The 15,084-nt window shown below is 37.5% G+C and overlaps 1 protein-coding gene and 1 long non-coding RNA gene across 3 annotated transcripts; one reads left to right on the top strand and one right to left on the bottom strand.

Moving 5' to 3' along the window:
* Window positions 1–280: 280 nt before the first annotated feature.
* Window positions 281–1,817, bottom strand: LOC148101720 (uncharacterized). The gene is made up of 3 exons (XR_015719448.1): window positions 1,662–1,817; window positions 511–600; window positions 281–426 (listed from the first exon to the last, which is right to left on the bottom strand). It is a non-coding gene; the product is annotated as an uncharacterized LOC148101720 (long non-coding RNA).
* On the top strand, window positions 296–13,932 carry LOC148101719 (acyl-coenzyme A thioesterase 2, mitochondrial-like). 2 transcript variants are annotated; one of them, XM_087845346.1, is made up of 4 exons: window positions 296–429; window positions 6,073–6,528; window positions 10,379–10,566; window positions 11,631–13,932. In XM_087845346.1, exons 2-4 carry the CDS (start codon window positions 6,078–6,080, stop codon window positions 12,237–12,239), a joined length of 1,248 nt encoding a protein of 415 aa, XP_087701472.1. In that variant the 5' UTR covers window positions 296–429; window positions 6,073–6,077; the 3' UTR covers window positions 12,240–13,932. The 2 variants fall into 2 exon arrangements, with proteins under 2 accessions (XP_087701472.1, XP_087701471.1); XM_087845345.1 differs by having other exon boundaries at window positions 296–433.
* The last annotated feature ends 1,152 nt before the right edge of the window (window positions 13,933–15,084 follow it).

Here is a 15,084-nt window from a genome sequence, read left to right as displayed (position 1 = left end):
GATGACCGACTTTGAGAACCACTATAAAGATTTGTAAAGGTATATTAAATAAAGCGGCAAATATATATATATATATATATATATATATATATATATATATATATATATATACATATATATGTCTTCCAAATAACAATCATTTTAAATCACACCCTTCTAAAATACCTCAGAAAACTAACATTGCAACGTAAGGCAATTTGTTTTTGCAAATCTGCTTATTATTAAACATTAACTTACTGGTTTGGGGTAGCTCAGCTTGAGAGCGTATATAAGTCCCATCATTATGGCACATGCTCTGGGCACATCAAGGTCTTCCAGGACAGCTGTTCCTTCAATCACAATTTTAGCGACGGCTGGAAGAGACACTGCTGCACGTCTGGTGACTACGATCTTTACCACTTCTTCTGAGAACTGTTCTTCACCATCCTGGCAAGTAGGTTAAAAAGAAACATGTCGGTATTTTATGTGCTATTTAAAAATATAACACAAAACAATGTGAGATTTACCTACCAGCTGTTCTCTGAAGAGATCCTCTTCTTTCTCTTTCAAATACACCATCAGGCAACGGATTGCGACCTCTCTTCTTGTTTCCACCGAACTCTGGAGAATAAAAAAAGTTTACTAGGCGAAAAGTCAAACATATTACATTTATAGGACTAGCGTTTTGCTAATTATTGATTTAATTTTTGTTTTTAACAAATAAACAATTGAATTTTTATAACTTGCATTAAATCTGTTACATACTGTCCTGCTTTCAATGCACCCTTTGCTAGCAGTAGGATAAGGTGAGTGAAAGTAAATGTAACCTAGATTTGGAGACTATTTCAAACAGTTTTTGTTGAGTTCTAAGGACTATAAAAGACTACAAAGACTTATCGAGGCTTTTGAGTTAACAAGTTATTTTAAGTATAAAACCTTCTCTAAAACACTACAATGAAACACTGAAAAGATGAATCCAAAATTCAAAAAAAATAAAATAAATAAATCTACACACTGTAGTCCAAATTGTGGACTTTGTGTCATATCCAAATGTGTGAGAGAATATTCTTTTTAATTATTTGAAGACCACTGTTGACATGCCACAATCCCACACTTCACATTATGCTTACAATTACAGAAGGTAACGAAAGCAAGTCTTGTGTGCACACACACAATTTTGTTTTTTCTTGCTAGGTCAACTAACTTTAACCTCAGGCATATTTCACATTTGAGCTTAAAATATCAATACATTTGATAGAAATACTTTTACTCACATAATACTATGGCATAAATTCACCACATTTCACTCTGTCAGTAATTAGTTATCTCACCCAAGACCGTCGAAACACAAATTTACTCTGACACCATGATAAAAATGCAGGCAGCTGCTGACTGGTTAATTTGAACATATACAGGTTCAAATTGAACATGCTCTGCTGTCTGCAAGGTCTATCTGCTAACCAGATGCACCCTGACAAGTGATAAATTTTAAGTATAAGTGGAAAAATTGACAATGTACTCTGTATTTACGAGGAACGTTTGCTAGCTAAAAGAAAGCTAGCTAACAACTTTAACTTTAGCAACTTTACTATGCTAAACTATGATTAAAACCATCAAATCTAAAGTGTACAAATATAACTTGTAATTAATCTATTTTGAAATTCAATGCTTAGTTAACTCACCGAACACAGTCTAGGGGAAACACACCTCTACTCCCACAAAGTGATAAGAATGCAGACAACTGCTACGCCTGTGATGATACGAACATATGCTACGGGGTTACCCTCTGCTGTATGCATGGTCTCATACACACCTATGGCTAACCAAAGTAACCACCAGAATGACAGATTTCATTGACAGATTTCATTAACAACAGGAAAAAATACAAACGCTCTTTTATACTTTTATAGAGTAACAACTAGCATAACACAGAGTGTCAATTCACATCATGTAGCTGCCATTGTCAGACTAAACTTAAGCAGTAAATTCCTGTAACTAGTACATATTTATAAAAGACTATAAAACAAGAAACAAGAAGCTCCAGTTTTTTACACAGCTCTTTCCTCCTTTTCAGGGACTCAACAACCCTCTATTGCTTATTTGCAGTCAGCTTCTGTTAACACTTATGTCCTTGTAAGTTTTATTAAAATTACTTTTATTTCATTTTGACTGTGCATTGATGTCCTTGGATTATCTCTTCTCTCCTAATCTTATTGTCAGGTGTTTAGGTTTAATGAGGGTAATTACATTTTTTTTAAGTGTGAACCAGAAAGTGGCTGAAAATAGCACACTGAAATGAATTTTCAGATACTAGTATGGCTGAAAAGAGGAATTAAACTGACTAAAATAGGTAATTCCTCAATTGACTGTATATTTGTACTAAATATAGAAAATTATGTTAATTGAAATTATATTAAAAAAGAAAATCGATTTTATTAACTCCACAAAAATCATTTTGATATGAAGCATGGGAGAGTTTCTAGTGTAAAGTTGTTATACTGATATGGGTTGGGCAACAGTTACTCAAATTTAACCAAAATTAGCACATTGAAACTTTCCCTGGTGTTCTAGCAAATCCTATTAAACACATTTGTTAGCCAGATAATATATTAGATACAGCGATCACAAAATCGCTAGCCCGACGTCCCGGGGCTAGCGATTTTTCCAGTCGGGCTACCAAAATCTATCTCAGCCCTGCCCGTCGGGCTATCATAGGAAGGAAAAATGTATGTCAGTGCTTTTGCATTCTTTCGGAAATGTAGCTGGGTAATTATGTCATTGGCATCGGTGAGCCACTGTCAATATGTGACATACTGAAATTGCGTTTGAATTTGCGCTTGTTTTTTGCTTTCACTTTGTAATCGCGCGAACTGTGTGTAGAGAGCGACAGTACTGATTGGTGAGTGACGATAATTTGCGCACCAATTCCTCTGACGTCGTCTTATCAATCGTTAGCTTACTATGCAAACATGACAAGTGAAATCTCCCGCAGCAAGCTTAAACATGTGAGAGGTTGATCGCGCAGAGAATCGCTGAGCGTTATGTGAGTGCGTGTGTAAAAGCAGCAGGATATATATTTTAGTTCTGCTGAGCCAAATAAGACAGGTCAGGGTGAAGAAGTGACAGCCAAAGAAAAGCTTACCACAAAACGGAAAAGTAATGACAAATCAGACTATAAGGCAAAAATAAAGTGCAGCTTTATGGTTTCATGGACAAAAGAATTTCTGTGGCTGCAATATGACGAGCTAAATAACCAGGGCTGCACATAAGTGGTCCGCAGGTGCGCATTCGCTGTCAAAATAAAAAACGCGTACAAGATAAGAAGTTGCAACGCGTGTTTGCGTACATAGGATTTTCTGGAGGAGGACAGACATTTGTTTAGAACTCTTAAAGATGTTGAAGAAGCAAGTTCCTTTAAGCAATTACTTTGGTGTTCCTCCACCTCCAAAGAAATGTCAGAAGGAGTCCGAACCACAAAAGAAGCGTGTATTCTCGGAAAAGTGGTTGCAGGAGGTGAGCTAGCTTAAAACAAATGATGAACGCACAGAGATGTTGTGCAGAATGTGCCGTGAAAATCTCACTCTAGCGGACAAAAACAGTGACTTTTTATATGGATGCAAATGCGCGTTGCAACTTCTTATCTGGTGCGCATCTTTTATTTTGACAGCGAATGCGCACATGCGGACCACTTATGTGCACCCGTGTAAATAACATCATGTTCTGCCGGGTGTGTTGTTGGTTTTGCCTCAATTTCTGAGTCGACAAGCGCCTTTGTTACTGGGACCAGTCATTTTAAGAAAGGCCCCCATTAGAACCCATGAGAAATGCAAGAAATGCATTATTGCTCAGTCTGCAATATCTTTCCCAGAACAAACACCAACTGCAAATAACATACTAAAAATAAACCTGAAAAATCTGTTTAGAACAGCGTACTATGTTGCAAAGAGTGAACTACCACAGGCACAATTTAGCAGTCTTTGCAAACTTCAAAAACCCGTGACTTCAGTGGAAAATTCAAATTCAGGATCTGACACAGACTGATTCATGTTCTACAGTTCTTACAAGTTCATAGAAATTTCTGTTTAATTAGAGCCAAGTATTTGAGTTGATGATTGTAATTTTTATACAATATTGTAATTTGTGTTTCAACAATTTTTTTGATTAATGTTTAGTTTCCGTTACAATATTATACTTTAATGTATAATATTGTAACGGAAACAAAACATCAATAAAAAAAAATGCTCTCTTTTTTATTGGGGCTACTTAAATTTATTTTGGGCTACCAAAAACTGAAGAGTCCCTGCCCGAAGGGCTACCAGGGATTTTGAAATTTTGCGAGCCCTGCAGATATGTAACTTTGTAGTTTCTTGACAATATTTTCATTTTTTATTTTTATTTTAACCCATTGAATGAATATGTTATACATATTTGTAGTAAGACCACTTTATCCTGCAAGATTACGCAATACTGTCACATAGACAGGAGCAGGTGAATTCAGTAACACTCAGAAAGGCAGTACTGTGTGTTTATTTACATTAAATGAGTAAAATACAACAAGATGGAAGTGTGTAAGGGGCTTGGTGCTCCAAGGGAGCTGCAAGGGGTCCAATATTTACAGTGCTCTCAATAACAACTCAGGATCACCACACAAGGAGAGGGGCCCAAAACCTGTGCACAGAGAGAGAGAGGAAGGTCAGGCAATCCACAATTAAGTACGATGTCGCACAAGCGCAAGTGCCTTAAATAGCAGTCTCGTCAGCCAGGCGATCAGGAACAGGTGGAACCTCAGAGGTACACGCAATCAAGGGTCCTAAGGCATCCTAAAACAAAGGCGAGGGAAGAGAGAGCAGGATAACCAAGGCCCCTGACAAATACAGTACACACTGAATTTATCTCAAGGTTTTTGTAGATATTTTCATACTAAATTTTATATCTAAATACTGAATGAAGATCACTTCATGTCAACAAAACAGTTCAGTTCAGTTTGTTTATCTAAGTTCAGTCCACTTCTGCTATTTATCAGAAAGTAGACGACTGTGAAAAAAACACTCCTCTCATGCTGATTTAGTTGTTGTTATGTCATGTGACTAAGTTGCACTGTCAGCTGTTAGTGACAGTAACAGAGGTGAAAAAACTACATGAATAAAATTAGTGATGTGTGTTGGAAGGAAATTTTTTTCTGGAACAAGAAGCAGAAGAAAGAAACCGAGGAAGAAGGAAATCTCTCAGACAGACCCAAACCCCCAGCACAGAGATAGAGATCACTGTCACAGTTCTTCCAGTGAGCCAAAGATCTCCAGGTATCCTATATAGTGGTGAAAGAAATCAGAATCACGTTTTTTAGGAATTTCGTTGGTGTCTCTCAAGCACAACAATGTAAACCCATTGAAGTTGAAGTAATGTTTCATTGAAGTAATGGAAACCAATTGAAGTAATGTTTCAGTCATGACTGAATCCAGTTCTTCAGCATTAGTTAATGATAAAGTGTTGTATTGGTGATCATAGCTGTTAAATTAGCACACTGATCTTCCATACTAGAGATGGGAACTGAGAACCGGTTCTTGTAGCAAACCGGTGCCCAGTAGTTCAGTTCCTTGTGATCATTAGTCTGTCTGCCCATCAGTCCTGCTTATTGGTTCCAGATTCGCTACAATCAGCTGATTTCAGGAAAATAGCAGTGCAGTCCACAGCGTGGATATGGAGTTCTTTTAGTCTTGGATCTATTTAATGTATTTGTTGCTTTCAATTGTTTACTGTTTAACCTGTGTGACACTTTTGTTTTGTGTTCCCCCTCATTGACTTTGTTAATCTTTGTCTTGCTCATCAACCTTCTTCAATGGGTTGTTTTAGAGGTCACTTTTGCCTATTTCTGGAGTCCTTGCAAGTGGGTTAATGTGTTAGTGCATCCTTTTCTTAATTAAATCATTGCATCAGGCAAGGTGTATGACACTTTTGAATGCACACTGGATTTATGCCTCTCAAAACTGACTTACTGAAGTTAGATTTCTAACTTGATCTTCCATCTACTGTCTCCTTACAACAGGTAGTCTGACAGAGAGGCGTTTCACAATAATACACATTTTTTTCTTTCAGAAAAGATGTCTTCCCAAGTCAGACTGAGGCTGCTACCAAGAGCCAGGTGCCTGTATGATGATCCCATTAAGGTGAAGGTGGAAGGGTTGAGGTCCAGACAGGCGGTCACTATGAGAGCCAGATTAACTGACGAGAAGGGAATGGTGTTCAGCTCCTCGGCCACCTACAGGGCTGATGACAGTGGGGAGATCGACCTGAACAGAGATCCCTCACTTGGTGGGACCTACGTTGGAGTAGAACCTATGGGTCTCATGTGGTCCATGAGGCCAGACACCATGCACAAAAAGTTTAAAAAGATAAAGTCTCTGGAGCCTCAGTTGGTGAATTTTTCTGTGCACGAGGAGGAAGGCAGGATACTGGCAGAAGAGACAAATGAGAGGGTTCTGATTGGAGATGGGGTCAGTCGGGTTCCTGTCAAAGAGGGGAACATTAGTGGAGTCCTGTTCACTCCTCCAGGTACTGCAGTTGTTCCAAGCTTTCTCTCTTTATTTTAATTAAATGACAGCCCGATGAGGGCAGCACGGTGGCACGGTGGTTAGCACTGTTGCCGCACAGCAAGAAGGTCCTGAGTTCAATTCCAACATCAGGCCGGGGTCTTTCTGTGTGGAGTTTGCATGTTCTCCCCGTGTTTGCGTGGGTTCCCTCCGGGTACTCCGGCTTCCTCCCACCGTCCAAAGACATGCAGCTTGTGGGGATAGGTTAATTGGAAAATCCAAATTGTCACTAGGTGTGAATGTGAGTGCGAATGGTTGTCTGTCCCTGTGTGTTGGCCCTGTGACAGACTGGCGACCTGTCCAGGGTGTACCCCGCCTCTCGCCCTATGACAGCTGGGATAGGCTCCAGCGCCCCCCGCGACCCTGAAAGGGATAAGCGGAAGCGAATGGATGGATGGATGGTCAGCCCGATGAGTGTTTCTGAACAAATACAATTGTAATGGTCCTGGGTCTTTGACCCAATGTTTTGGGTTTCTTGTGGATTTATGATTGTTTCCTTTGCTGTAAGAAATGATTTTAGCTTTTTACAGTGTAGTCCTGAGTTTAGTTCTTTTTACCCTGAGTTTATCTTTAATCCTGGTTCATAATTTCTTGTTTGTTATTGTTAGGTTCCTTTTTCCTCCTTGTCTTGTCCCTTATTTACCTATCGTTTCAGTAGTCTCTCTTTATCCTTTCTGTCTTTGTCAAGTTTATGTGTATTGATCTTTGTCTCTATGTTTGTTTCCTCATCTCTGTGATATATCAAATGCATCCTTCATTTCCCCGAATTTGAAGGATGGGTTGGGTGTATCCTTCGTGGCCTAACCTATCCCAGAATTCATAGCGCATAACAGCAAGTTCCCATTTCCAACAATGGTGGCACCTGTGTAGCTGTAATATTATTACTATTACTCTTTGTAGTAGTAGTAGTAGTAGTATCTTTATTTCAGACATATACAAAAAAAAACAATATATACACAAGTACACATACTTGCATTTACTCTGTGTACATACACACACGTATGTGCTCAGATAAAAAAAAGAAAAGAAAAAAATAAATAAAAATAAAAATCAATAAATCAAACAGAGTCTCAATTACATGAAATGACAATTATTAGGTCTGAAATGGAGTAGGAAGAAGTATAACATACTTATTAATCCCTACCCCATGCTTAACATTCTATTGAATCCCACTATTCACCTAATTCCCATCATCACTTACCCCACACAATAAACAAGGAGAACATGTATAAACATAGCTACAGTGATAGATATAATTTAGATACAATTTAGCATAGTTACATATACAATGGGTGATCAACTTTATCAGTTTCATATTCTTCCAAAATCAGTTTTCGAAACATCTTTATAAACTGACTAATGCTTGAACATTGCTGTAGGTCCACAGTAAAACTGTTCCACAGTTTTACCCCATAAATAGTAACACAAAAGGTTTTAACCTTTGTCCGTGCTTTAAGAGTCTTCAGATTTAATTTTCCCCTCAATTCATAGTCCCCGTTTCTGTCAAAAAACATTCTCTGTACATTTCCTGGTAACATATTGTATCTGGCTTTGTACATAATTTTTGCAGTTTTATATTTTATAAGATCCATAAACTTTAGTATTTTTAATTTCAAGAACATGATGTTAGTGTGGTCTCTAAATCCTGCTTTAGTAATAATCCTGATTGCTTTTTTCTGAGTTTTACATAGTGGTTGAAGTGAAGTTTTGTATGTATTTCCCCAGATTTCCACACAGTATTCTAAATATGGCAATATAAGTGAACAGTAAAGTACCCGGAGTGATTTGGAAGGCAAAAAATGTTTAACTTTACTCAGTACAGAGATGCTTCTTGACAGTTTAGCTTGTATATGCTTTATGTGAGGTTTCCAGCAGATTTTGTTATCTATTATCACACCCAGAAATTTTGTTTCAGAAACTTGCTCTACTTCAACATTGTTTATCAACAATTTTGCTCCAGCATCTTTTTTACAATTTCCAAATAACATAAATGTAGTTTTTTTTCAAATTTAGTGATAACTTGTTTCTGTCAAACCATGTTTTTAGTTTAATCATTTCTTGTGTGACAATTTCCAAAAGCTGCTGTGAATTCTCTCCAGCACAAAAAATATTTGTATCATCTGCAAATAAAATAAACTGCAATATATCAGATGTTTTACATATATCATTGATATAGAGGATAAACAGCTTTGGTCCCAATACTGACCCCTGTGGCACTCCGCAAACAATGTCCAGGCACTCTGATTGATATTCACCAATCTTCACAAATTGTTGCCTGTCTCTCAAATAACTTCTGACCCACTCTAGCACCACTCCTCTAATACCATAGTACTCCAGTTTATGAAGTAATATTTCGTGGTTAATTGTGTCAAAAGCTTTTTTTAGATCAATGAAAACACTAACTGTGCATTGTCTTTGATCTATATTGTTGGTGATATTTTCAATTAGTTCCATTAATGCCATAGATGTTGATCTATTTGGTCTGAAACCATACTGACTGTCCATTATTATTTTGTGTTTATCTATAAATTTGTCAAGTCTATTAATGAAAACTTTTTCCAGTATTTTTGAAAATTGTGAAAGTTGAGAAACAGGCCTGTAATTTGTGAATTGGTGTCTATCTCCATTTTTAAACAGTGGTATTACTTTAGCTGTTTTCATTTGTGTTGGGAATGCACCAGTTTGTAATACTGTATTAATTAAATTAGTATTTATAACATTTTTATAATAATATAAAAATAATTTTCAAATGGGGCAATGGCAGAGGAGCACGGCTAAAGAGTTTGAAATATTACTCTTTCTGGGTCACAAAATAAACTTTTAACATATTTTCAAGCGAGAACTTCAAATATCTGCTCGGTTTATCAAGACATCACATATTTGCAAAAGTGCTCCAATGTTTTCAGAGACGTCTGTTACCCACCAGCTCGATAGCTGACGAGGTGGTCAAGGCTCACTAGAGCCGGCGAGAACACTGAACTCCCAGCACAATCGTTTCAGACCTTGTGTCTTCTACTACTCAGGTTAAACATGATATATAAGTCAATTAGATAACTTAATGTTATTGTTTGGCTTTTTTCAGTATTTTATTTGTTCCCAAGTAAATCCGTTCGGCTGAGATTAACGTTACAGTTTTCATACTGCTGAATAAACGTCAAACAGAAAACTGATTAAATAGAAGTTTGAGATGGTAGAGAATTTACTCTAATATCATTGTTATATTTTATATAGCAAGGAGCAGACTGCTGAGTTTATTAAGCTTCGCCGAGACAGCAGCGGCACAAATCTGAAGGCTAGACCATCCCACTTCACAGCCTCGCATTTCCGGCCTTCTCAGTCTTCAGAGGACCCGGCCCACGTAGACCATGAAGGCCGGGTCCTCCAAAGGATGCAGCCCCTGAATTGAGACACAGCTGTAGTCGCATCTCAATGTGTTTTCAGTTGTATTTAGATAGTCATTGTCTCATGTGCTTGGTGTTCAGTTTTCCTTCCACTGTCTAATCATTTAGATTATGCCCAGTGTTGTTTCCCAGGTGTTCCCGCTTGTTATCCTGTGTATTTAGGTCCTCAGTTTCCTTTGTTCGTTGTCACGTCATCAGTTTTCATTTTAGTCCATCTGTCAACTAGTTTAAAGTTCAAAGGGTGTCAAGCTTTTATTCAGTTATGGCTGTAACTGCTGTCTTTCTATTGTTCTTTTATTTAGTCACACAATAAAGTGACAAAGATTAGATCTTAAGCAAAACTAGAAATTAAAAATGAAAAAGTTTTTTATTTCATTGACAGAAGAAAATTTTGTGTTTACTATGTTCCAGGAGAAGGTCTGTTTCCCGCTGTCTTGGATATATCTACATTGAGATCTGAGACAAGAGCCAGTCTACTGGCTAACAAAGGCTTTGTCGTCCTCTCTATATGTGTGGTCGAAGCCAAATCTGAAATTATGCAAAAGATTCATCTGGACCGCTTTAAGGAAGCAATGTATTTCTTAAAACAGCAACCTAAGGTGAGTTATTTTAATGAGCACTCGTAAGGTCTGAAGAAGTTTTGCCTTTTCCAGAAACATGTATTTGTTTCTTTTTTGTGGACCCTGAAATTCAGCTGCTGGATTCCTCCAGCTAATAGGGTTCCTAATGCTCTTAATAAGGAAAAAATAAAATCAAATAAAACGGTCACATTCTGAGAACATTTCTCATTTTCTTTTGTTTAGAGATTTGGATAAGTGAATTAGTTTCTCCAAACATAAAGCTGCAGCCAGCACAGAACCCAAATATGGGGAATTGGTCTGGCTAAGCTAACAATAAAATCAACCTACCTGTTTCTCAAAATCTCAGTAATTATTTACTATAATCTTGTTGGTTGAACTTAAAATATGAACAATTTCATTTTTTTCTACAAAAATCAAGTTTACTACAGTAAATCAGCTTAATTGGTATCTAAAAGGATAAAATCAAGGTACATAGCAAAAATAACTATGAACTTTATTGTTTTATTTAATTAAATATGATAATTTAAAGAATATCACATACAAAATATATTATTGTGAATGTTTGACTCTTTTATTTTTAAATGAACCCTTTCATCCATAGTGGTCACTACAGTGAACAGCTATTCAAAGGCAGTTTTCTTGTATTTGTGTCAGTGTTGTTGGTATACTTGCACATAAGCCACTACATTGGACACTGATGTGTCACTCCATACCCTACCACCCACTGGTCGTGTAATGTTACTATAGATATATGACGTGTTTCATTGTAATTATTGTTATTTAACCCTGTCATGCATAAATTATGACAACCTCAATCAGGATATTTTATTCTCAAATATTTGTATTCATTTTTTTATGCCTAAAGATGAATAGAAACACTCGAGAAAAAAATCCTGATTGAGATTGTCACAATTTATGCATGAAAGGGTTAATTTTGCCATCAGAGGTTTGTCTTCACTAGCAATAATGCCTTATCCATTTCATTCGCAGGGATGATGAATGGTCACACTCTCAAAGTGCATAAAAGGTTTAACAAATAAGGTCAGTAAATTTTATCAGCTTTAATTTGTGTTATTTCACAGGTGGGCAGTAAAGGAGTTGGCATATTAGCAAGATCAAAGGGAGCAGACCTTGCACTCTCACTTGCTACCTTTGTGCCAGGTGTTGAGGCTGCAGTATGCATCAATGGCTTCAGTGCCAATGTGGGGGTTCCTCTATATCACAGGAAACAGAAGATTCTCCCACCATTAGGGTATGACTGCAGTAAGTTGGTTCCCACTGAGTCAGGTGCTAGTATTGGAAAGTATATTTATGAAGACCCGCTAGCAGAGAAGAACAAGGGCAGCCTCATCCCCATTGAACGAGCAAAGGCTCATTTCCTCTTTGTGGCTGGAGAGGATGACCTCTCCTGGGACAGCAAGGCATACATGGACCAGATGGTGGAGAGACTGAAGCGTCATGGAAAGGAGAACTTTGAGAGTGTGTCTTACCCTGGAGCTGGACACTTGCTGGAGCCACCTTATGAACCCTTCTGCCCTTCTGCTGCACATGGAGTTCTTAGGTTTTTATCCTCGTGGGGAGGTGAACCTAAGGCACACGCAGCAGCTGAGGTCCACCTGTGGAAGAAGACCCAGGAGTTCTTCAGAACTCACCTGAGTTGTGATGCTGGACAGACTAAAACCAAGTTATAAAAGAAAGATATAATTATAAAGACTGAGTAACTGAAAAATAAATAACATCAAATTAATTTACGACAACTTGTTAAAAATGTGTGATTCGTAGAAGAGCCATGATTTGTATGAGTTTCTTCCCACTTATCTTTCAAGCTTCACTGTTTCTCTGTGTTTGCCTCAATTTGTCCCTCCCTCAGCTGTCAATTTGTTTGTTCCTTCACTAAGTATCCTCACGTCTCTTCCTGTTGTTGTTGTTAACGGTTTTATTCTTCACAGACTTTTGTTTGGACTTCTCTGGAGCATCATTTGTAGATTTGTCTGCTTTCCCTGTGCACTATTCTTGAAAGCAGGTTCAACAAGCTCCGAGTCCAACAATTAACTCCGAGTTACTTAACTCAGCATTAATTCTGTTTACTCTGCATCTGACTATAAGCAGTAGACTTTGATGTAAAACATGCAAATATTGCTCTAAATGAATCAAAAAAGGGGGTCGGGAGGGGATAAAATTCCTATAAGGTGAGATGTTGAAAATGGTGCCCTCCCTATACAACTGTTATTTTTAGTTGTGATTCTTTCATCAGGTTTTGTATTTGTTATAATGTTACAAGTGGCTCTGGCTTGAAAAAAGTAAGATCTAGATCAACTTTTTTGCTTCCAGGAGGTGGAAACAGAAAAAAGATCAGTAAATTATTGGTGTATCCTTGGTTGAGTCATCAGAAGGTTTGAAGTCCATCAGCTAGGGAACCTGCTTACCATGTGCAGACAGAACCCAGGTCAGGTCTTTAGATACACCGGGCCTGTATAATAAACACACTTGTCAATAGAAAATTGTACTTAGTAGTCAGTATAATCTTTTAATAATATAAGTTTGCATATGGTAGTGATAGGATGTACGATCCTTAATAGTCTGCAAAGGCTTTGTGTGCATTCCAGAGTGCTCTGGCATTCACACCCACATCCTGGGAGCATGGGAGAGGTCTCTTGACAACACTAGTTGTATCCAGATAGTAGTTAAATACTTTCTGCAATATAATTTTTTTAAAGTCCTTTGCATCAAAAATGTTAAAACATTAAAATTACTTTCTTTGTATAAAAGACATCCAGTTTAAGGTCAGGTTTATATATACATATAGCAGATTTCCAACAGTCCATGCTGCACAAAGTACTAACAATGTAAAATGCCACTAAAATGAATAAAATGCACAACAATGATGAAGGAAAATCTAAAATAGAAAAAATACAGTGCCACTAAATATACTTTATTTAAGAAAGAAAATTCAGCAATTGTTGCAAGAAGACCTAGAATTTCGATTACCTTAAGTCTAAATCTGTCAGAGGCACATATAAGACTTCTCTAGAAACATGTTTGATTTGCAGAAACAGATAAAAGGAATCAGCTTTCCTGACCTTCTGTTCCTACAGTATAATGGTTAAAATCATGAAGGCCAAAATAAGTAAATATTCAGAATTGAAGACATTTGTCCTCATTCTTACTATCACACTTCCTTATCATTTTCTTGCTTTCCTTGCTTCCATCATCATCACATCTAACAACTTCTTGCTCACTATCTGCATGAAGAAGATCACTTACCGGTATCTCTCAACTTCACCTACAAGTGCAGGCTCTTTTCAAAAATAATGAAAAAAACAAAAACCTGAGTGTTTTGTACCATTGTACGATCAATGTAAGCTGAATAAATCTGGCCAAAGAGCTTCCTGTTGTTGTTATTATATAATATATATATATATATATATATAATGTGTTAAGCCAACACATTGCCAGTCTCCCTCATTGCATTGTTCCTTTTGTTCTTCCAATTTTGTTCTTCCAATCATAAGGCTCTAATGACAGTTGTTTTCTGATGACATATGAGAAATATGTGAGTCACAGCTTCTTTATTTGTCCTTCCAGTCACATTGCTGGCTTGATTTCATCCATGATCTATTAACTGATCTTACTCTTGACCATTCCTATTTCATTGCTTTGCACGTAGAAGTTGGTGCAATTTTAGTTTTCATTAGTTCACTTTCACTCAGGGGCAATTTTAGCCAAGTTTTGGAGGTGCTTCAGCACCCCCAAAATGAATCAAAGCACCCCAAAGATGTCTCACTTTTTTTGAAAATATTTGCTGTTTGTGGGACACACTACTAAAAGTATAAAAAGCATACAGTACTTAATTGAGATGGAACATTTTAACAACAAAAGTATAGATAACCCCTCCCAAAATGGTTTGTTCCAGCTCGGCTCTCTCCTACTCGCTCTAGCGCCATTGCTGGCAGAGCGATGGTGGCTGAGACGCAGACAGGGAGTACTAACAGGCAAAACAAGAACTGTTAAACTGGCAAAGAAAAAGAAAGACAAACAACTAATACAAACAACTCATACAATCTGGAAGTTGTGTTCTCCCTATATTAAAGCTGCTATACAGAATCTGCAAAACAAACTGGGTTGTCAGCCCTGGCACCGCATTACCATATTGAGCTTCAGTCAGAGGAAGTCACGGTTGCCAAAGACTTTATAAAGCTCAAGAGTGAGGCTGGTGCCATTCCAGATATGTTAACATTGTACAATCTTCTGGATAATCAGATCTTTCCCAAACTGAAAACTGTTATTCAGGTTGCCGAAACAAACCCAGTTAGCAGCTGTAGCTGTGAAAGGTCTTTTAGTGTCTTGAGTCAGCTCCATACCTGGCTGAGAAGGACCATGGGTCAAAGCAGACTCCAGCACCTGGCTGTGATGTCAGTTGAGAAAGAGATGCGTGAGAGACTTGACCACCAAAATGTGATAGACAGATTTACCAACCTCAAGGTGAGGCGACATAGGTTAAAAGAAAAGAAAAAATCTGCAGAGCCATAGTAGTAT

This window comes from Neolamprologus brichardi, chromosome 8 (genome assembly GCF_056152115.1).
Source record: "Neolamprologus brichardi isolate AB-2024 chromosome 8, ASM5615211v1, whole genome shotgun sequence".
Lineage (NCBI taxonomy): Eukaryota > Metazoa > Chordata > Actinopteri > Cichliformes > Cichlidae > Neolamprologus > Neolamprologus brichardi.
Note: the sequence above shows the minus strand (reverse complement) of the source record. Positions and strands in the feature narration are given on the sequence as shown.

Bases quoted from the DNA above. Each gene is read 5' to 3' on its own strand.
- LOC148101719 (XM_087845346.1), top strand. From the start codon at position 6,078: ATGTCTTCCCAAGTCAGACTGAGGCTGCTACCAAGAGCCAGGTGCCTG. The intron at 6,529-10,378 runs GTACTGCAGTTG...ACTATGTTCCAG, and splicing joins AGTCCTGTTCACTCCTCCAG to GAGAAGGTCTGTTTCCCGCT. The intron at 10,567-11,630 runs GTGAGTTATTTT...GTTATTTCACAG, and splicing joins TCTTAAAACAGCAACCTAAG to GTGGGCAGTAAAGGAGTTGG.